This window comes from Guyanagaster necrorhizus, assembly GCF_019112545.1.
Source record: "Guyanagaster necrorhizus MCA 3950 unplaced genomic scaffold BT62scaffold_14, whole genome shotgun sequence".
NCBI lineage: Eukaryota > Fungi > Basidiomycota > Agaricomycetes > Agaricales > Physalacriaceae > Guyanagaster > Guyanagaster necrorhizus.
Genome location: NW_025064893.1, coordinates 1 through 20,270, shown reverse-complemented (window position 1 = coordinate 20,270; position 20,270 = coordinate 1). Strand labels below are relative to the sequence as shown.

The window sequence follows — 20,270 nt, the reverse complement described above, 5'->3', positions numbered from 1 at the left end:
ATCAAGGCACAGATTGCTGAGTTACAGAAAGAAGCAGAGGAGCTCAGTGCAGAAACAAAGATTGAGGAAGTAAAAGACAGAGCCAACCAGTGAGCAATTCCACTTGGTTGGCCAAAGAACTTCATGGTGTGCAACCAATAGCTGCTGGACAGACTAATAGTACTTCTGTAGTTATGCCTATGCCTAAATTGTGCATGCATTTGAATATACCTGCACTTTCCACATCACACACCAAAGAATTGCCTAAGAAAACTCAACTGCCTATGGGCTGAATAGAGGAAGAGACCCCCACCCAATGGCTCAAACTGTTCAATACTGAATGGACCTGGAGGGCCATCCAAGAAGTGCCAATGAAAGAAGCAGCAAAAGCTGTACTCAAGAATTGGATATACAAAACCCAAGCCAAAGAAGTCATTGATGAAATGGTTGAGAGAATGCAAGAAGCCAAGAGGTGCTGAGCACTGGAATGGCTCAACAAATTAAAGAGACTCCAGAGATATGTTTGATGGGCTAAAACCCAGAGATGAGATCTGATGGTGAAAGCCTAAATCAAAATGCTTACAAACTGCTCAAAGCATGTAGTGACCACATTAGTTGACAGCAGCTGCACTGGTAGCTCAATAAACTGTGCTTTCATCAACAAGCACCAACTCTCAATCAGAGCTACTGCCACCCCAATCCTAGTATACAACACTGACAGGACCAAGAACCAGGCCAGGTCAATAACTGAGTTTGTTGAACTCCAATTTACTATCAGAGATCATTCTAAATGCATTGACCTCACAATTATCAATCTCAGAATAAAGAAAGTCTTTCTTGGTCATGACTGGCTGATCTGCCATAATCCCCTGATCAACTGGAAGACTGGGAGAATCACATTCACATGCTGCAAATGTCAAAGATTCCCTTCAGATTACTCAATGAAGACCCTGAGGATCAGTGGGATGAAGAAATGGAAGACAGAGAAACCATCCTTGCCATTGACATCCAGCAGGCTCTACATATACAAGCAATACACCATGCCAATGACTTGGCAGTGAAGGCTAATGCAGGAAAGGAAGAGAGAATGTTCAAAGAAATAATGCCTGAATAGGCATGAGACTTCAAAGACCTCTTTGAAAAAGAGTGTTTTGATGAACTTCCTGAACCAAAGCCCTGGGATCATGCAATTGAACTGATCCCCAATGTGAACACCAACCTCAACTGCAAAACATACCCACTTGGCAATAATGAGCAACAGGAGATTGATAAGTTCCTAGATGAAAACCTCTCCAGTGGATGGATCCAACCATTGAAATTCCCAATGGCTTCTCCATTTTTCTTTGTTAAGAAGAAAGATGGCAAACTCCAACTGGTCCAAGATTATAGAAAGCTCAACAAGATGACAAACAAGAATCATTACCCTCTTCTTTTAATCTCTGAATTAATGGACAAACTCCAAGAAGCCAAATATTATACCAAGCTTGATGTTCACTGGGGATATAACAGTGTTTGCATCAAAGAAAGTGATGAATGGAAGGCCATCTTCAGAACCAATTAGAGGCTATTTGAGCTGACAGTCATATTCTTTGGACTCATGAACTCACCCACCACCTTTCAGTGGATGATGAACAATATTTTTAAAGATCTCATCACCACCAGGAAGGTGACTATTTATCTTAATGACATCCTGATTATATCATAAACCAAAGAAGAGCACTGAGAGCTAGTATGACAGGTATTAGCTCTAATGAGGAACCACAAGCTTTTTCTCAAGGCAGAGAAATGTGAATTTGAGGCACTGGAGACAGAGTACCTCAGAGTTATCATCAGTGAAGGGAGTATTCATATAGACTCTATCAAGATGGCAGGGGTAATAGAATGGCTGGAACTGACAAAGAAGAAGAAACTCCAATCTTTTCTGAGGTTCACAAACTTCTACTGCTGGATCATTCAGGACTACAGCAAAATCATCTGACCCATGACACAGCTAACTGGCAATACCCCTTGGATGTGGAGCCCATCACAACAAGCAGTCTTTGAAGATCTAAAAAGGTGACTTGCTGAAGACATTGTCCTCACTATACCAACACAGGAAGAGAAGTTCTGGGTTGAGGCTGACTCCAGTGAGGGAGCCATTGGAGCCATATTATCTCAAGAACAGGAGGGAAAATAGTGACTGGTGGCCCTTCTATCAAAAGCCCTAACAGTGACCAAACAAAATTATGAGATTTATGACAAGGAGCTACTTGTGATAATGCTTGCCTTAGAAGAATGGTGACATTATCTGATCAGGGCCAAGCAGGTTTTTGAAGTCTGGACCAACCACCAGAACCTCTGATACTTCCAGCAGCCACAAAAGCTGAGCCAATACCAATACACTCTTCACCACAAGGTGGGATCCACCAACTAGAAGGCAGATCTCCTCAGCCAATGAGCAGATCATGATCAAGGAGAGACTGATAATGAAGGCATCACACTACTGAAACCAGAACACTTCAGAGCTATGATCATGCTGACAGAGGAGGAGATCTATGAGTGGATCAAGAGTGTGACAAGAGACAACAGCAAGTGAGATCAGAGAGTGGTCCCATCCCTGAATCAGAAGTGAGGCATGACAAAGGAAGAAGAGATAATCTGATATGACAGGTGGATCTATATCCTATGGGATCAAGAATTACATGACAAAATCATGGCCACATATCATGACCATATCATGGCAGAGCATCTGGAGATTGCAAAAACTAAAGAATTAGTCTTGTGAGAATACTGGTGGCCAAAGATGGGACAAGACATCAAGAAATATGTCAAGGGATGTGAAACATGCCAATGTAAAAAAGCATCTATGAAGGTCCAGGCAGCATCCCTTCATCCAAATGAAGTCCCTCAGGAACCATAGACTCACATCTCAGTCAACATGATAACCAGGCTTCTAGACTGCAATGGCTATGATGCAATTCTCATCATCATTGATAGATTCTCAAAGATGATCATCTTGATTGCCTGCTCAACTGAACTGACATTAGAATGGTGGGCAAAAATCTTATGTGACAAGGTCTATACCAAGTACAGAATGCCACAGGTGGTAATCTCAGATCAAGGACTACAATTCATCTCTAAATTCTTTAACAACTTGTATAAACTTCTCAATATTCATCAGAACACTTTCACTGCATATCATCCACAAACCAATGGCCAGACAGAATGCATCAACCAAGAAGTGGAGAAGTATTTATGCCTCTTCATCAACTATTGCCAAGATGATTGGATGGAATGGCTGGCTCTCATCACCTTCCAGCATAATAACCATATTTATTCTGCCATAGGCAAGACACCATTCTTTATCAATCATGGCTGACACCCCAACATCACACAGACATCTTATGTCCACACTGCAATCCCTGCCTCATCCAATTTTGCTGCTATTATATCTAAAATTCACACTGAAACAAAGGCCACTTTGGAAAAAGCAGCTATGTCCATGAAAAAACAGTATGACAAACACTATTGTAGTGCACACTACTCCTACACCACCAATAGACACAACCAACCTCTATCTACCACAACCAAAGCAGAAACTCTCCAACAAGCAGACCAGACCATTCCTGACACTGGCCAAAGTCAGCACTTCCATCTGTCACTTTTAACTACCAACACATTGAAAATTCATGACATTTTCAATGAGGCATTATTGATACTGTATATTGCACCCACATTCTCAAATCAGAAACAACCTCTGCCACTGCCTCCTGATCTAATCAATAATGAGGAGCACTATAAAATTGATCAAATATTGAATCACAAGCTCTGAAAAGTCAAGGCAAGAGGAGAGGAAATGATGATGATGGTCAACTAGCTGGTTAGTTGGAAAGGCTATAGCCCTGAATCTAACCAGTGGGTTAATGAAAAATGGATAGATGCTGCAGACACAATATGAGACTATAAACTGTCTCTAAATTAAGCCATTAGGATGATGATCTTAAGGAGAAGGCAATGTTATGATTTTTTCTCCTTTTTCTTTCTCTTCTCAGAATTAACCCCTATTTATGCTTAGTCAAAGCACTTAAACTAGTGCTTAGAACTGTGAGACTGGCTTAGTCATCACAACAAACCTAGTCAGTCATTGTCTTTTGATGCAACAGCATTGCTTGACAATGCACAATGGTACTATTGTAGACAGCAGTGATACTCAAGAACAACAAGCATAATAGCCAGCATAGATATAATAAGTAGAAATATTTATAGTAGCATAATGACATGTATATAAGTAGGACAGGTCTCACTGGTGTAACTCCAGCTTCAAGCTAAAGTTTATTTATACTTATTCTACTCTCAAGCTATCCTCTTATGCCTTGAAGCACTTTGATCACAGAAGCACATCAAGTGGACTCTAGCAGAAGGCTCAAATGCAAAGTCACACTAGTTTATCATGTGTTCCAGATCACATGCAGCTTGAGCCTAACAATAACTTTGCCAGGACTTTCATCTCTCCTCTTCTGCCATTCTCATACTTACCTTATGCAGTACAGCTCTTACTGTTACCTCATACTCACTAAAACCCCAACAGTTTCCATCCAGTCTTTCAGAAACTGGTGCTCATTCATTATTGAGCCTGCCCATGTTATTAACACTAGGTTTTTATTTGTTGTCTTTTTACTAAAGCAGTTGCATGTTATCAAGCAGTCTAGCTCAAGTCTATTGTTAACCTTTTTCCTTCGCCTATTTCAAATCTCTGTTCTCATATGAAGAGCATGTTCTTATGTTGTATTGCTCTCTCACAGCAGGCATTCCAGATGGTTTGAGTGGCTGAGAAGACTACAATCCTGAAGAAGTGTTTCTTTCCTTCATCTCTATATTCATTTGGTGACTTGAGGACTGGAGAGGCACATGCTAGGATGTGTGACAGTTTTGAAGAGTGCTATAGGATATTCCTTATTTTGAGTAGCTGTCTGGTAAGCTCTCATATTTTTTTTGACCTGGAGAGGAGCACTCAGTCAATATATGCTTCATTTTTTTCATACAGCCATCGCATTGAGTGCAATATGCATGATCATAGTATTGCAGGGTAAACTGCAGCCACTTTTCTTCTATTCTGTATGCATTATGCATTGTCATCCACAGAAAGTATCTGATGTTTCAGTCTATGTCTTTATGGCAGATCAATTTCCATAAGGCAGTTGGTGTTAGTTGCAACCCAAAGTATTCTTTTGCTCTCTGGCTTGCTAACTTAATGTTCACTCTTGTCTTTTCCCTCTTAGGCAGTTTTTGATTTTTTTGGCCTCAAAAGGCTTTATATGCATGACTTTATATTAGCTTGTTTAGGACAGCACCTGTGACTTTTAGTTTCAGGTCTATTTCTAAGTCTATTGTGTCATCTTGTTCTTGCTCTGACCTCTCTTTTGTTAGTCTGCTTGCTTTACTAGTTGTATGATGTTCATTTTGGTCTTTGTTCTGCTATATCATTGTCATCTGTTGCCTGCTTCTGAGACTGGCTACTATTGCTTAAAGGGCTTTCTTGTTGGGTATGTCAATATATCCTGAGTCTTTCATCTTTTTTAATGATATTGATAGATGTTTCATCATATACATTAAAGTTAATATATTCAATATGCCTATTACCTATAGTCATGTAGATCTCACAGTACTCTGAAATAGAGTTTCTGCATTGAGTGTTCTGTTAGTATTATAAACTGAAATGAGCCTAGTGATCTTTTACATGTTAAATCCATTTTGTTTGACAAAGTCCTCATCAATAAAACTCCTCATGCAGCCATTGTCTAGTAGCACTTCTGTGCTTATGATCTGATGTGTGTCAAGTATCTCCAGCTGAACCTTGAGGATAGTTTTATCTCCTCTCTTAGTGAAGGCAGCAGGGCTTCAGGCATATCTGTTAGGAATGTGCTAATAGGGGAAAAGTTGATTGCACATATAGAGACTGATAGAATGCATGAGCCTTTGTGAAGCTATTAGCAATGCCACTCTTGAGTCAAAGCCCAAAGTATTTTGCATGACAGAGTAAAGTCTATCAGAGAGGTGAAATGGAGAAAATATCCTTTAGAGTAGAGTCTATCAGACAAAAGAGAGAATTCAGAGGTGAGTACAAAGAGTATTGAGCTAATTCAAGTTGATATTTGAACTGAGTATCTATAATGATTATGCAAGGCTTATATGCTAGTAACTAATTTCAAATCTGAATCTGATGAAATCTGATATTAAGTAATCCTACTATATCAGAGACAGTGATGTGAAATGTGGATATAAAATATTAGAAGATAATTCAAATAGAAGGATATTGTTATGATTTTTCCTATTTTTCTTTTTCTTTTCCTTGGAAATAACCCCTATCTTTGCTTAGTCAGAGTGCTTAGGCCAGCACTTAGGGCTGTGAGAATGCTTAGCTCAGCAACCCAGTCAGTCACTGCTCTATCATGCTGCTGTATGCTGTGAAGGGAGAGACAATGCTTCTTTTGTTCTCAAATGGTGGTGCAGAAGTAACAGCAGGACAGCAGGACAACAGCTTTTGTGGAGAGCCTGGCAACAGCAGGGGTAACAGCTCTACAACAGACAATATCTTTTGTGAAGTCTCTATTAATAACCCAATAACAGAACAGTATTTAAGTAGCATCATTTTCACTGTAGTAGCTCCAGCATTAAGCTAAAGTTTATTCTTCACCATCTACTCTCAAGCTCAAGCTTCTTGCCAACACCTTGACAACACAACTCTATGAACACATCAGTGGACTCAGTCAGTCTAACCTGAAGTGTGAGGTTCTGAACTGTTTATCATGTGTTGATAGTCACATGGAATTTGGGCTTAACAGATATAAAAGAGAAAAGAGTGGAGTCTAGTGGATACCAGTGATGATAGTACAGTGGTCAGAGTGGATGTTAAAGTTCATGTGAAGTAGAGACTATTGGCATGCATATAACAATGTCTTTCATTGCATGTGATAAATCTAAAGATTAAAAGAATAAGATAAGAGCCTGCAAATGTGATTGTAAATAAGTTGTGTCTTGAAAGATTCATGAAGGCATCCTAGATCAAAGACCATCAGACTGAGGCATGAGAAGTCTCAAGCTAAATGTCAGATGCTGACCAAACAATCACAAATGCTTAGCACTGCAATCACTAGAGTCTGATATGAACTGATAATGAAGGAAGATGATAAAGGAGATAAGATATAAGATGATGATAAAGAAAGAGAGAGAGAGAGAAGAAATTCATAGACTTGGGCTGCCAGCTTAAGATCACAAACATAGGAGTTGCACCATGAATGCTATAGTTTAATCAATATATATTAATCTTAGCTTGAGACTAGGGCATATCATTGTATATTACTGTTTTAAATACTGTATGGAAAATTCTTAGCCCTATGGGCATGTATATAATTCCATTCATGTGTATACTAAATATGCTCTAATAGCAATGATCTTTATGTTCAGCAGGTATACTGTTATCTGTCCACTATGAGGTCATTACAATGAGTTTTACTTGAGCTGCAGTCATTCTGACTAAGACCATGCCACCACACAGTCATTCCATGTGATCATCATGCTGATACAAGCTGTGTGTCATATGGCAATAATTAAAATACAGCATAGTGTTATTATACATGCATTATCTATGGTCTCATATGGCTTCAGTGAGGTTTCTGCATGGCTGAGAGCACTTATTCATCAAAAATGATCAGGTTTTCATAAGCATTGGCTTACTAAGCATCAGAAGGTCATGATTAGAGGCAAAAATCATGACAGAATCTATCAAATTTTACAGAGTTCAACATCTGCTCTGCTTTGGACAAAGCCATATTCAATTTCTTCATGTGTTCCTGGATGACCAAGTCCCAGCACTCCTTTGCTACTCTATCAGTCTTGACTCCTAAGCTGAGCAGATCAACAATGTTCAGAACAATGTGTGAGTGTATCAATTTGTTATGGAATTTCCATTCATTGCAAGATGGAATAGAATAGTAGATGGGCATTAGTATAGAATTGGATGGTGTAGCACCAGTGATAGTCACTGAGATGAGGGGACAAGTAATGGAGCTGTCAATATGGCCAGTCAGTCCCTTTTCTTTGAGTAGCTCAGATATCTATACCTTCCACAAAGCATAGTTTTTACCATTGAAATGGTTACTAGTGTTAGAGAGTATGGTTACCCTGGGTATATTTGTCAACCTATCTTGTAGGACCAAATAGCAGTGTGTTGTATATAGTGTATATAGTATGTGTGTGGTTTGATATCAAACTGATGAGTCACCAAAATTCACTGTGTATTCTTCTTGACCAAAAAAGAAAATTATAAGCAATGAGGCCATATAACATAATGATGGAAGGATAAAGGTAAGAACTATATAAGTAGATAAGTATGAGAACAAAGCAGTAAAGTAAAAGCATACACATCTCAGTCAGCACAGCAAAAGCAGAAATGGCTGAGGTGTGGAAATCTATGGTATGCTTTATATATATAATTGAGGCATGATTGAGATATAGACAGAAAAGATAATCCAAGAATGATAATGTGATAATGTGAAATGGTACTAATGATATATGGATCATCTTCAACATCTAATGCATCCTCCAACTAGACTTTTTTTTTTGTGGAATATTTAGTATGGCTTTGTATACTCTGCACAGCAGGAGTCTTCTGACTAGCAGAGTGTTGGAGTTGTCAGGTGATGTATAGACAAGCACATTGCCATGACATATGTGATGTTCTTGTATAGATATCATTTTTCTTTGACCTTTTTTGTATTTGCATCTGTTGTAAATGTCTTATCTATTGTGTCATTTATGTGCTCATGATCATCAGTTGCTTTCCTCATCTGTTGACTGTGACAATTGGGGTGAGCATTATAATGATTAACACTGTACTTATAATTTATGGTATTTCATAGTATACTGATATTGTACTATTAGGTACTTGAATTCTCTCATCTGTTGACTGCAACAGTTGGGTATACTGACATTGTACTATTAGTACCATTCCTCTTCATACCTGAATTCTTACACAGAATGATATGCCAATGACACTGTACTTGACACGTTAATGGATCGGGGTCTTATAACCCCGTGAGCGTGATGAGAATTCATAGACGTGTCATAAGGCATACGGTTAGGTGAAGGTGCCGCACAGTGAACCAAGCACACGAGGTAATGCCTTTACACACTTAGTTTCGTGTTTTGTCGAGAAAGTCCTGTATGGGACTCTGTCATATAGACTCCAGCTTTGTCATGGTTAGTACCAAGCCATCATCATCTATTTCACAATGCCCACTAAAACCCCGTTTTACCTTGTCCAGTCCTCTGGGAGAGAGCTTTCCTGCAGAAGCGTTCCCTACCACACCTTTAGAACGAGGAAGACTTGTATTGCCTTCTTCTGGAACTTCTTCTTGTCTGATAGTATGCAGTCCTGCCGCATTCGACGATTTACCATGTGTAACCACCGCTGTTCGATTTCACGTGGTGTATTCCGATCAGACTTGTATGCTCACACGAGCTGTGAAATCCTGCACACCACCTTTTGTGGTTTTACGGTAGTCTTTGTTTTTTTGGATCGATTATATGGATCCTGTTACATGCGAGTAAAGATGCTCCTTATCGTATTCGTGTCTCCTATAATATAGGCCCGGATAGATTACTAGAGATTTGAGAAACCACGCAGTCATATGTTCGACGCGATATAATCTTTCGAGTCGATTTTCTAAGACGAGATGCCAGGAAGAGTTTTAAGTTTGGGAACTGAGGAATCTTATTACCTTTCTGGACAGAAGGCGACATTGTTGTAGCTCAGCTTGTGTTCGAGTGACAGTTTTCGGAGGGCGGATTCAAGAAATGGATGCCAGAGATTACATGCCATACAGCTGAGTGTCTAAAAGCATCGTTCAAAGGAGGGTAAGCCCAAGGTATACTGGCAGGTGCCTACAACAGAAGGAACATAATATACACGGTTGGATTCCTCTCAAGCGGGATAGATAAAGATGGGGAAAGGGGGAGTACGTACCGATTCACCGCCAGATGATTCAAAAGATGTATTCTCACATTCAAAACAACAGGGCCGCAAATCTTCCGATTATCCATTATCGCTTTAGTCATGAAGACCGGGAAGAAAATGAAGCCATGTTCAGTTGCGGTCAAAAACAAAATCGAATGGGAATACCGTTTTGAAGCATGAGGTGCCTTCTGACGATGATAAACAAGAAAAGGAAAGAATCTTGCACAAGAAGAGCTTGACAGAGAAATGTGAGAAAAGCGGAACAAAAAAAGTCAAAGGGACACCAGGGAAAAGGAACGAGTGCAGGTGAAAAGCACCGAGCGAAAAGAGGAATACTGAACGATACATGCTAGCATAGAAATACCAAGATTCCATAGAAGATAGTGTGGGAGCACTTGTTCGAAACGACGGCAATACGGACAAGGAAAACCGGTTAACGTCGTGCCGAAAGGACAAGAATCGTAATGAAAATGACGTTCTCACGGTTAAACGTACAAAAGTGCACCGCCACCGTGACCCAAACATGCGATCGATCATAAAAAGATCTGATCATCCCTGCACCTCCAATATTTGTGCAGTCCATGTTTGAAATTCCAAATGGATGTGGTATGCATATTACTCCTTTGCATCAACCCCGCGACCTCAGAGATTGACGTGCGAGTGAATTGAGATGGGGAAAGCTGGAAACCACGCATTAGAGGGGTGGGAGAGCTCAAGATCTACTGAATCTGGTAGAAAGAGAGAAATAGCTTTATGTTCTATGCTTACACAATTTTCCGTGAACAGAACTGAGTTATCTATGTGACTGGTCGGTGGAGGGTCAGTATACGCAGAGCGCACTAAGTAACTTGTTGTACACGGTGGATCGAGGTGGACTAAGCCGCGGCTGCCGAGCGCAGGAAACCGGTCCGAAACACGAGTTCGTTTTTGGTTCTTGACCATTTTTATCTGGCCGTCCACGCTCATAAAGCACCCCAACATAATGTCGTCAAGGACGTCGCCACTTTCCGCGATATGTATTGATCTTGACACGATATCCTTCTATCTGGAACGTTAAAAGGTCATCGAAGACCATCATGACTGGCACCGCTGTCCCTGTACTCTATGTAGGAGCCGCGTTGCGTCAATATAACTGAGACAATATCGTCTTTTAAAGTTAAACCCCGTGTTTTCTGTCCCCTAGGTTGATTCCCATCATCAGGTTCTCAGGATGTTCGAGAAACCGCAGCCAGTTCGTACCCTTTCAATTCAGGACGGGTGTCACAGGACTCTCATTCTCTGTACCGTTGTCCCTGGACGATCCCATCGGACTCGTCTGGTGTTCCGCTCTACCCTCGATATTTAATCCCATGATCATGCCCGTGGTCATACGTTTGGTTGGCAGCGGGTATATATATTCTATTGTTCATGTTCGTTCTCTCTAACAACCGTGATGGATGCTCCCCAGGACAGCCAACATACAAAGTATACCGACAGCGAGAAAAGCCAACTCAGCCTCGAACTCGATGCACGGTCGTCAAGGAGATTATGGTTCAAGATGGACTTCTTTATACTTCCAGTCGTCGGCGCATTCTATTCCTTGTCGATGCTCGTACGTCCATTATCTCGTTGAATTTCTCACACAACTGATAGCATTCACAGGACAGAACGAGTATAGGCAATGCGCAGGTGGCAGGACTACAAACCGACCTCAAAATGACAAACACGCAGTATAGCATTGCCCTGACTGTCACCTACATCCCGTACATTGTCGTTGACCTCCCCTCAAATTTGCTACTTCGGGTAGGTCATTTTTTCCTTCTGTTCAATGTTTCTCGAGCTTATTGGCGCTTACTTAGGTCATTGGACCGAACTATCTCCTGCCCACCACAGTGGTCCTCTGGGGCGTAGTCACGGCCCTTCAAGGACTGGTGAAAAGCTATAGCGGCCTCCTTGCCTGTCGGTTCTTCCTCGGACTCTTAGAGGGCGGCATCTTCCCCGGATTGGTATTATACCTTTCGCATTTCTACCCCCGCGTCAAAATGACCACCCGTGTATCTGCAATGTACGCTTTCGCCTCAATCACAGGGTCGTTCGCAGGGATACTCGCCTTTGGTATCTCACAAATGCATGGCAAGCTCGGACATTCAGGGTGGCAATGGATATTCATCATCGAAGGCTGTTTCACTATCTTTGGCGGCATCGTGAATGGCTTGCTCATGCCTCGAGATCCCATGTCTGCGAACTTCTTGCGTCCAGAGGAGCGCGAGTATGTCGCCAGTCAGGTTTCTGAGTCTGGTGGAGAGAAGTTCGAGTGGAGAGAAGTCAGGAAGGCATTCCTCACGCCGCACGTTTGGATCCTGAGTGTTGTATTCTTCTTTTCTGGCATCCTCCTCTTTGGTTTGGCTTAGTACGTGTAATTCCCCTCTCTTTCTCACCCTTATCAATGTAACTGACCTTTTATTTCATAGCTTTACACCGTCGATTGTCCAGAGCTTGGGATACAGTTCGGCCCGCTCGAACCTCATGAGTGTGCCGCCGTTTGCTGTCGCCTTTGCGGTGTCATTGGGCACCTCCTACTTATGTGACCGATTCCATATCCGAGGCCTTGTCTGCATCATCTCCTCCATCGTCTCCATGATAGGATTCATTGTCTTTCTCAAATCGACGGCCCATGACACCCGGTATGGCAGTCTGTTCCTCTCCATACCTGGGGCGTTTACCTCCGCTCCGACGCTGGCGGCATGGAACGCGGCCAATTCTGAGCCGCATGTTCGCCGAGCGACGACGATCGCTATTGGGGTTATGATGACGAGCGCCGGGGGGATCTTGTCGACGTGGTTGTTGGGGAGCTTGAGCGCTGCGCCTGATTATACGCTTGGGACTAGAGCGATGATTGCGTTTAGCGCTGCAATGGCGATGGGGTCCGCGGTGTGCTTGGGGTATTTCAAGTGGATGAATCAGAGGAAGAAGACGGTGCTGGGACGGGGGGTGAAAGGGATGGAGGGGGATATGGCTCCGTCGTTTACCTATTTGTTATGATGGGATGGCTGGGTGTTTCTGTTCATGGGTACACGCTGTTCATCTACCACTGTTCAAGTAGTAATATGTATGCTCTGAATGATCTCTCTAAGGTGAATCGTTCTGTCGGTCACGTTGAGAACACGGATTACAATTTTTGATGGGAATAAATATTACTTCTTGTTCCCATCGCGCGCAGCGGCGGCACTACTCGTGGAGATCTCCCAAGTTGAAATGTTAACGAAGCCTCGTAACGGAAAGGATTGGCAAATGTCCGTAGCCTCACGAGACATGTCCCGCTGAATGCTTACCTAGCCGGAGTCCTTGGCGAGCCCATTTTGCGGACTATATTCGTGTTACTTCGGGACCTTTGTTCTCATGCAACGAGAGCGCTGAATCAGGTTCGTTTAATGGAACGTCACAAGGCGGTCTATATTCGAAAGAGACCCAACGCCGCCGTCAAGGTCCCTGTGATGATTACAGGGCCATCGTTGCTTGTCGCCCCTCATGGTCCTATGCGGTCTATTCGGATAAGGCTTCTGATGAAAGGTCTGAGGGATACCTTCAGCCGGTCAAGGTGCTGCGAGGTCGTCATGACTCCGAGAGGTATTTGAAGTTGTAAGTACGAGCTTCATGTTTGTTAATATTGCTGTGTCATCTCTCAAGCTGCAAAAGACTGAATTAATAGTACCTGTCAAGAGACATCCGAAAAGTCCGATGGAGGTGTCGACTGAACCTCTCGACAATCTGAATTCGACAAAGCAAGTTTGAGCAACGCGTAAGGTCACATCCCGTGACCTGTGACATAACAACAGTGAAGCATGAAACCAATGTGCAACAGTGAAACTATGTAAACAGTGCCTTCCGTGATATTCAGGAAATATCCGGGCTCGCCAGAGTTCCAGCAAAGAAAGTCGGGAGTGCCTCCGAGGGATTGGGTACCGTTGGCCCTTGGGAACTTCGAGGCTTCCCCCGGATATGCAGGATGTGCTGGGACAATGCCCAGTTTCTCAGCCAGACTCTTACCGGATACACAACTCCCATAGCAACTGTACGCGATGGGACATCCTTTACCCGGGTGAGGATGGAAGAGCATCAGTTGGCTACAGCGAGCGTTTTCTAGATGAAATCATCATCAGGGATCCTGTCTGTATGTATATTCCTTAGTCTTTACAAAGATAAAAATATTCAGTCTGGTCAGGTCCCCCAGCTAAAAAAAAAAACAGAAATCTGCACGCAAACTCCCGCCTGAAACATTCACTTCTCATTTCCGCACCATCATGCACCGCACCACCGACAGCCTTTCAAAGGAGAATGAATGCCTTTCCGAGGTTATCTCTGAGCTCAAAGGCCAGCGCGACACGTTCAGGCAGCAAGCAGGGAAGATGAGACAGGAGCTGAGCAAGTTATTGCGTGAGAAGGAGAAGGTCGATTGCGAGAATGCAGACCTCAGGTAAACGGTCATGGGTTTAGAGGAGCGCCTGGAAGATCCTGTGATTGCGGTACGCATCACTTACCTTCACCGAATATCCCTACCTCCACCGAATATCCCTACCTCACTGCAGTTGTCCTGTAGCAATCAGAAGTCATTGGGACATCCGCCGTCACCTCCCAAACTCAAGATGCCCAAGCCAAAGCCCATATCTGGCAATCTCCAGAGCAACAGGTGTCCACCAATACAATCACGATTAAAGAAAAAGACCTGATACCAGCGGGTGAAGCTATGTTGTTCAGGAAATATGCCAATTCTGACTTACCAACATTACCTGGTCCCAGCCCAGCCTCGAAACACTTGTATTGATTATCGTGATATCTTATACTTTCCAGAAGGCTTGCTTTCATCAATGTCAAGCCCCCCTGCCGAAGCAAGTATCACTCGTTCTACCGTACCAGAGAGGACAACCGTTCGTTCACGTCCTTAATCTTTTGGTCTGACGCGACTCATATAAAGGCCAGCCTGTCACACCTCCAGCGGTGGATTATGTACAGGAGTCCGCTCAAGTCAATCCAGCAGCCAGCATTTCTTCGCCAGTCAACGTGTGTTTCTCTAGTTATGTTACAAGCAACATACTCATTTTTCTTAGCAGCCCTCAGGCCACAATCCTATCTCCCCAGTGAGCAGCTTCTCTTCTCGTTCATGTTCATAAACATGGACTTCCCACTAGGCATCACATGGAAGGGGAACCGTATGTATTTCACATTATTTGTATCTTGTACTCCAGTTGATGAGATCCCGCCCAGCCATTGCCACATACGCCGCCCCGGGGTTGGGCCTTTACGACAGTGCGTTTTTCACCATTGCGTTTTCTCCCATCCTTTTCTAATATCAATCTCGTCAGCCCTCACGTGGAAGAGGCAGGGTGCGTATGCGGTTCCTATTCTTGCTTTGCATAGATCTCACTCTATCTGCATGCAGGCCCCGACTCATATTCTCGTCGGTGTCTATAGCATCGCCCTAGCCCGGGCCCACAATTTAAATGCGGTTCTGAGGAATCACCCATGATCGATCCCGAAACGAAGAGGAGGAGGCTCTGATGAAGTTTGGTCTCGAACTTTGTAAATGTAAAGCGCTACTAGACTGGAGTGTGATTTGCATCCCTCAAGCACTTAACTTTACTTCCGATGGCGATCAACTGAAAGCCAGTGGGCGTGGGTTACTATACTTTCTTATGTCGATGATAATTCCAGAGTGTCATGTTTGCACAGCTCGCCCTGCTATTGTTCACTAGCACAGAATTCCGTGAACGTATGAGCCCAAATATGTGAGATTGACTAACAATAGCTCCTGCCCTTGAGCAGGGGTATCTGCTAAATCAAATCACCGGACGAACAAATTGGCACTGTCATACCGGCTGGGAACTTGGCGATCTCCAAATTATTTTCAAGTTGTGCTTTTCATTTCCTTTCATCCATCATGCCCCGCACCGTCGAAAGCCTCATCAAAGAGAACGAACGCCTCTCCGAGAGCTCCGAGTGGAACGCGACAGGTTTAGATGACCAGCGGCGAAGAAAAGACAGGAGTTCGGCAAGCTGCAGAGTGAGAACGGGAGGGTCGATTGCGAGATTGCGGACCTCAGCTGAAGGGTGTCGAATTTAGAACAATGCTTAGTCGCAGCCTCCAGCTCCCCGGCTTCTGAGGATATTATGCACGAGTCTGCTGAAAAAGCAATCGTCAGGGTATGGGACATCATTAGATATCTTCTTGAGTACATGCTAGTGCTGATATATCGATGTTTGAGGCTCCAGAACCAGACATTTGGCAACAGACAAGCTCCGACGAGGAGTTCAGACCGTACCGGGTTCCGTGAACTGCCTTGTGCTTGTCCCCACACTCTTCTTCTGACCAGCGCATAGTCATCTACAAAGACTCGGAATCGTGCAAGGGGACCTTCCGAAACACCACCAGAGTCTGATTCAGAGATCCCAAGGCTAATAAGTCTCGCTAGACGTTCTGTGCGCCAGTAGTGGCTTTTTATCTTATCATTGTACGCGGGACACTCATCTAGCGTGCCTCAAGTTCCGTTCCGAATTGTCGAGCGGTAAATGGCTCATTTTCACTGACGGTCCTACGTTGCTGATAAAAGCCCTTAGAGTGTGTATGGTCCCGAAGGAGACAACGACCTTAGTACGTATCAAAGCATACAGCGTGTCTCTTCTCGTACTTCCTTGCTTGATCATCCTTTTGCTCAGATTCACCTAACCCGCTCCTTCATCCATCCTTTAAAAAGGCTGAGTTTCTACTACTCTTTCATTTATCCTTTTCCTTGCCATGTCTCCATAGCGTCGCGTTGGAACCCAGGTTCGTAGAATACAGTCTATCTTTTTTCCCGCCCGACGCTCATTATGTAGTCAGGAATCGACTTCATGTTATTTACCTGATACATGGCATAGGATAAAGCTTCTATGATGCCGGTTCTCTCCAAACCGAGGGACGCCTATACTTGGCCTCTGAAACCGCGAACGTTCCCTCTGAATAATACAGAGATGTGGATTACCAGGGCCACCCTTTTACTCAGAAACCTGGGAGCTCCGGGATCTTATCGTGGCCCCCCTCACCTGGGGTATCCTTGCAGCAGCTTGTCCTGAAAATAAGAACATCTCCTTGTCAGACAGATATTGTATCGTCCATTTCGGCATCGAATCCACCTCGACTGCGCAGATAAGACGGCTTCATCAGCGTCTCTTTAGGCCGATTCCTCTCGTACCCCGTCGGAATCGAAGGGTAGACAATGCGCGCTTTGTATCTCCTGAGGGTATCATCTAGCCATCAAACCGGGCTCATGAGGATGAGGACTTTATCAGTCAACAGTTAAACACACCATGCTACTTGGATAATACTCTGGCCATTTCCCTCACGCTTTCTACACGAGCCGAATGCGACGAAAAATCCACGTTGTAGGGCAGGGACCAAAACTTGCAGCAGGAGAAGAGCCATCACACGCGGTGCGCAGATCAGGACCGTGGACGCGTTTCTACGTCGTACGACACGGAAACAAGGCGCCGCCTGACATGGTGGTCGAGAAGAGAGAAGAGTTATGACTGTGATGTCGTTTCCACTTGATCGGCTGCCCCGCTTCGGTCCCGCTTTTTGCCAATTGGCCAGAAGCGGCATTGAAGCGACTGCCGCAAACGTTTCTGCCATTCGCAGAACAATTTCGGAACTCTGGTATCTTGTCGACGGCCCAAACGATATTATTTGTTCTGTTACCAAACAATACTGTGATGCCACCGCTGGCACAAATCCACGTTTTCGAGTCGAAACTGGCGATGAATGGTCCCCTCACTTCCCTCCCACTTTATGGCTTATCCTTTTGTCTGCGTGGAATATTATTCATTGTCTTTTCGATTCAAAGCAAGCAACCGCTGACCCTTTCTGCCATTGTCAAAATCGTGGCACGACCTAAGCATGATCGCCTTATTCTTCCACATCTGACACTCTAAGACAAGACTCATTGTCCCTGCTATGGGTACATCCACTCAGGTTACTATATAAGCCGCTCGAAATTCCCAGAACTGACCTCCATCAGTCCCCACCATTATCTGCACAGCTCATACTCGACCGTTCTTCCCTTCTTCTGCAATGTCTTATAGCTATGGATTCCCATTCCCCTCCGACCAGGTACGGTTCAATTCTACTTAGAAAGAGTAACGAAGCATTGACACTAACTGCGTATATAGAAACCGATTGCAGGCACCGAATTCTTCTCCCCTGAAATGCTCAGTGGCGGAAACGTATGCTTCACCGCTATCCACATTCGTCTGATTAACCCTTCGTTTGCGAAACAGAGCCGCGGTCAGGCTCCCCAGGTACAGAGTCAAGGGCCTCCTCCCCCTCCCCCTCCGGTAAGAATTTTCGATCCCTACCGTTCTGTTTTAGTATTTATTTTCTGTTCAGGCTCCTATGAATGGCACTGGACAAGTGAGTACCTCTCCGGACTGTAGCTTCGGTCAAAATCTCACCTGCCCGACGCGTATAGAAACAGCAGAGATCGTTGGAAGACAGGGATACTACAGCTAACAGTACTATTATACATCCCGCAAACTGACTGTAGTTCTTTCCCGAATTAGCTACTCGCTCTTGATTGTAGTTTCAATCCATACTTTAAGTGTTCTTCCCTATACCTTTGTTCAAATCCTACCCCTACCACACTCGCGTTCCGAGCTAGCCCTTCAACATACCGCAATGATCGAAGCTAATAACATGTGTATTGCCTCCGAAATAACAGACGCGAGCAACAGACCATCAGAAATAACTGTATGGAGCAGCCTCCCAAAATTATCAGTACAGTTCCCTCATATTCAGCGTCACATTTCTGCTGGGCAAAAAAGACGCTCGATAGACGCGAGAACAGTTTTGTCACTGTAATCGGTGGGTACCTTCCATCGCGTAGAGAAACGTTCGTAAAAATACCGTAGCAGGAAGGGATAAAGTATACCTGGAAACCCGTGTTGGAGTAACAGTCGACCCATGATAAGTACTTTGTCCAATCTACAATCAGGCTGTGAACAACAGTCTTCCGGAGACGACTAGACAAACCGTCCTCCCAATCGAAACCGCTATGGGCCTAAATGAGAACATACTCATCCAGGTTGAACGCCCACCCGAAAGAATTGGTCTATGAAGCTATGAACGTGGGGAAAGGCCTGAAACAGCAAAGCGACACTGAGATGTCCTGAAATCAGACACGCATTCCAGCGGCTTATTACCGGCGCCCGTCTTTTGCTGGCGACACAAGCTTTCTGTTCGTAGTGGGGGGTAAGAAAGACGAGTCGGGATGGAGAAAACGAACGATATGTAATGAAAAATATCATTCTCGTGTTGCATAGCAGAACTCGCGCTGACTTCTTAGATGTGGCGAACGACCATGGTGGAAAGCCTAGCAACCGCTATTGGCAAATGGGACAGACAAAAAAGGTATTCACCGCCAATGCTGAAACTGCCATGGCAACGTCCGCCATTTCTTCCCCTAGTACATAATTTCGATGGCACACCAATCCTTTATCTTTCAATGTCCCCATTACTCAGTCAATCTGGAGACTAGGATGTGTGAATGTCAGGTAATGTCTAAGCCATACCTCACCAAGATTCAACAGCGATTATATACTTTTTAATAGAATTCTTCACTGGCCCGTTTATATAATATGCCTTCATAAATAAAAGCTGCTGATAAATCCAACCTCGCCATGCTGACGTTCGGGGCCCGAATCTACAACCACATGCATATGTAGCCGTGTAAATCCAACGCCGATCCCAAATCCAGGCATCCTCGTTTACTTACGGGTGCTCTTTATCCACCCGGGAATCCGGATATCCGTACCGCCCGGCCATTCCGCTAATCGACTCAGGCGATTGTTAATCTATGAAGGTGCACCGTCCGCAGCCCCAGAACTTTCTAACGAGAGAGATGTCTGTCAACAATTTTTGCTTCCCACTCCCCCCAGTCCTAGAAAACGAACGCGTGAAACTGGTGCCTTTTGATGTGAGTTAAAAAAATCAGGGGTGATCTGTCACTGATCCAGTCACATCATCTCCAGATCTCCGTACACGCAAAGTTACACGTCGACGCTGCTCCTCCAGCTTCCTTCTACGACTTCCTCCCTATCGGCCCATTCACCGACGCACAGGATCTCATCACGTCCTTCTGGGAGAAACGAATCGAACATGGGCCAGGGGAGACAGGGTTCGCCGTCTACGACAAATCCAAGCGTGAACACGCCTACGCAGGACTCATCACATACATCAACTCCTCCGCCGAGGACCTGGTCACAGAAATAGGCTTCGTGATGATCCTGCCAG

At 44.1% G+C, this 20,270-nt stretch overlaps 6 protein-coding genes across 6 annotated transcripts; 4 read left to right on the top strand and 2 right to left on the bottom strand.

Moving 5' to 3' along the window:
- Positions 1 to 4,517: 4,517 nt before the first annotated feature.
- BT62DRAFT_896988 (uncharacterized protein) lies at positions 4,518 to 9,442 on the bottom strand (the record flags this gene model as incomplete). Its single annotated transcript, XM_043183283.1, has 2 exons — positions 4,518 to 4,628; positions 9,344 to 9,442. Coding segments are annotated over 2 exons (210 nt in total), but the record flags the coding sequence as incomplete, so codon positions are not given.
- A 1,963-nt stretch (positions 9,443 to 11,405) lies between these two features.
- BT62DRAFT_1024190 (MFS general substrate transporter) lies at positions 11,406 to 13,134 on the top strand (the record flags this gene model as incomplete). Its single annotated transcript, XM_043178282.1, has 5 exons — positions 11,406 to 11,564; positions 11,615 to 11,755; positions 11,812 to 12,362; positions 12,424 to 12,943; positions 13,087 to 13,134. The coding sequence occupies 5 exons, from the start codon at positions 11,406 to 11,408 to the stop codon at positions 13,132 to 13,134; spliced, it is 1,419 nt and encodes a 472-aa protein (XP_043038985.1).
- Positions 13,135 to 14,091: 957 nt separating this feature from the next.
- On the top strand, positions 14,092 to 14,441 carry BT62DRAFT_932572 (uncharacterized protein). The gene is made up of 2 exons (XM_043186379.1): positions 14,092 to 14,123; positions 14,175 to 14,441. The coding sequence occupies exon 2, from the start codon at positions 14,254 to 14,256 to the stop codon at positions 14,428 to 14,430; it is 177 nt and encodes a 58-aa protein (XP_043038984.1). The 5' UTR covers positions 14,092 to 14,123; positions 14,175 to 14,253; the 3' UTR covers positions 14,431 to 14,441.
- Positions 14,442 to 15,887: 1,446 nt separating this feature from the next.
- BT62DRAFT_1006427 (uncharacterized protein) lies at positions 15,888 to 16,852 on the top strand (the record flags this gene model as incomplete). Its single annotated transcript, XM_043177247.1, has 8 exons — positions 15,888 to 16,057; positions 16,096 to 16,150; positions 16,213 to 16,272; positions 16,328 to 16,426; positions 16,480 to 16,512; positions 16,565 to 16,598; positions 16,755 to 16,772; positions 16,827 to 16,852. The coding sequence occupies 8 exons, from the start codon at positions 15,888 to 15,890 to the stop codon at positions 16,850 to 16,852; spliced, it is 495 nt and encodes a 164-aa protein (XP_043038983.1).
- A 226-nt stretch (positions 16,853 to 17,078) lies between these two features.
- Positions 17,079 to 17,615, bottom strand: BT62DRAFT_1076578 (uncharacterized protein; the record flags this gene model as incomplete). Its single annotated transcript, XM_043179235.1, has 2 exons — positions 17,079 to 17,220; positions 17,293 to 17,615. The coding sequence occupies 2 exons, from the start codon at positions 17,613 to 17,615 to the stop codon at positions 17,079 to 17,081; spliced, it is 465 nt and encodes a 154-aa protein (XP_043038982.1).
- Positions 17,616 to 19,878: 2,263 nt separating this feature from the next.
- On the top strand, positions 19,879 to 20,270 carry BT62DRAFT_994502 (uncharacterized protein; the record flags this gene model as incomplete). The annotated part of the gene is made up of 2 exons (XM_043190469.1): positions 19,879 to 19,953; positions 20,009 to 20,270. Coding segments are annotated over 2 exons (337 nt in total), but the record flags the coding sequence as incomplete, so codon positions are not given.

Bases quoted from the DNA above. Each gene is read 5' to 3' on its own strand.
- BT62DRAFT_932572 (XM_043186379.1), top strand. From the start codon at position 14,254: ATGCACCGCACCACCGACAGCCTTTCAAAGGAGAATGAATGCCTTTCC.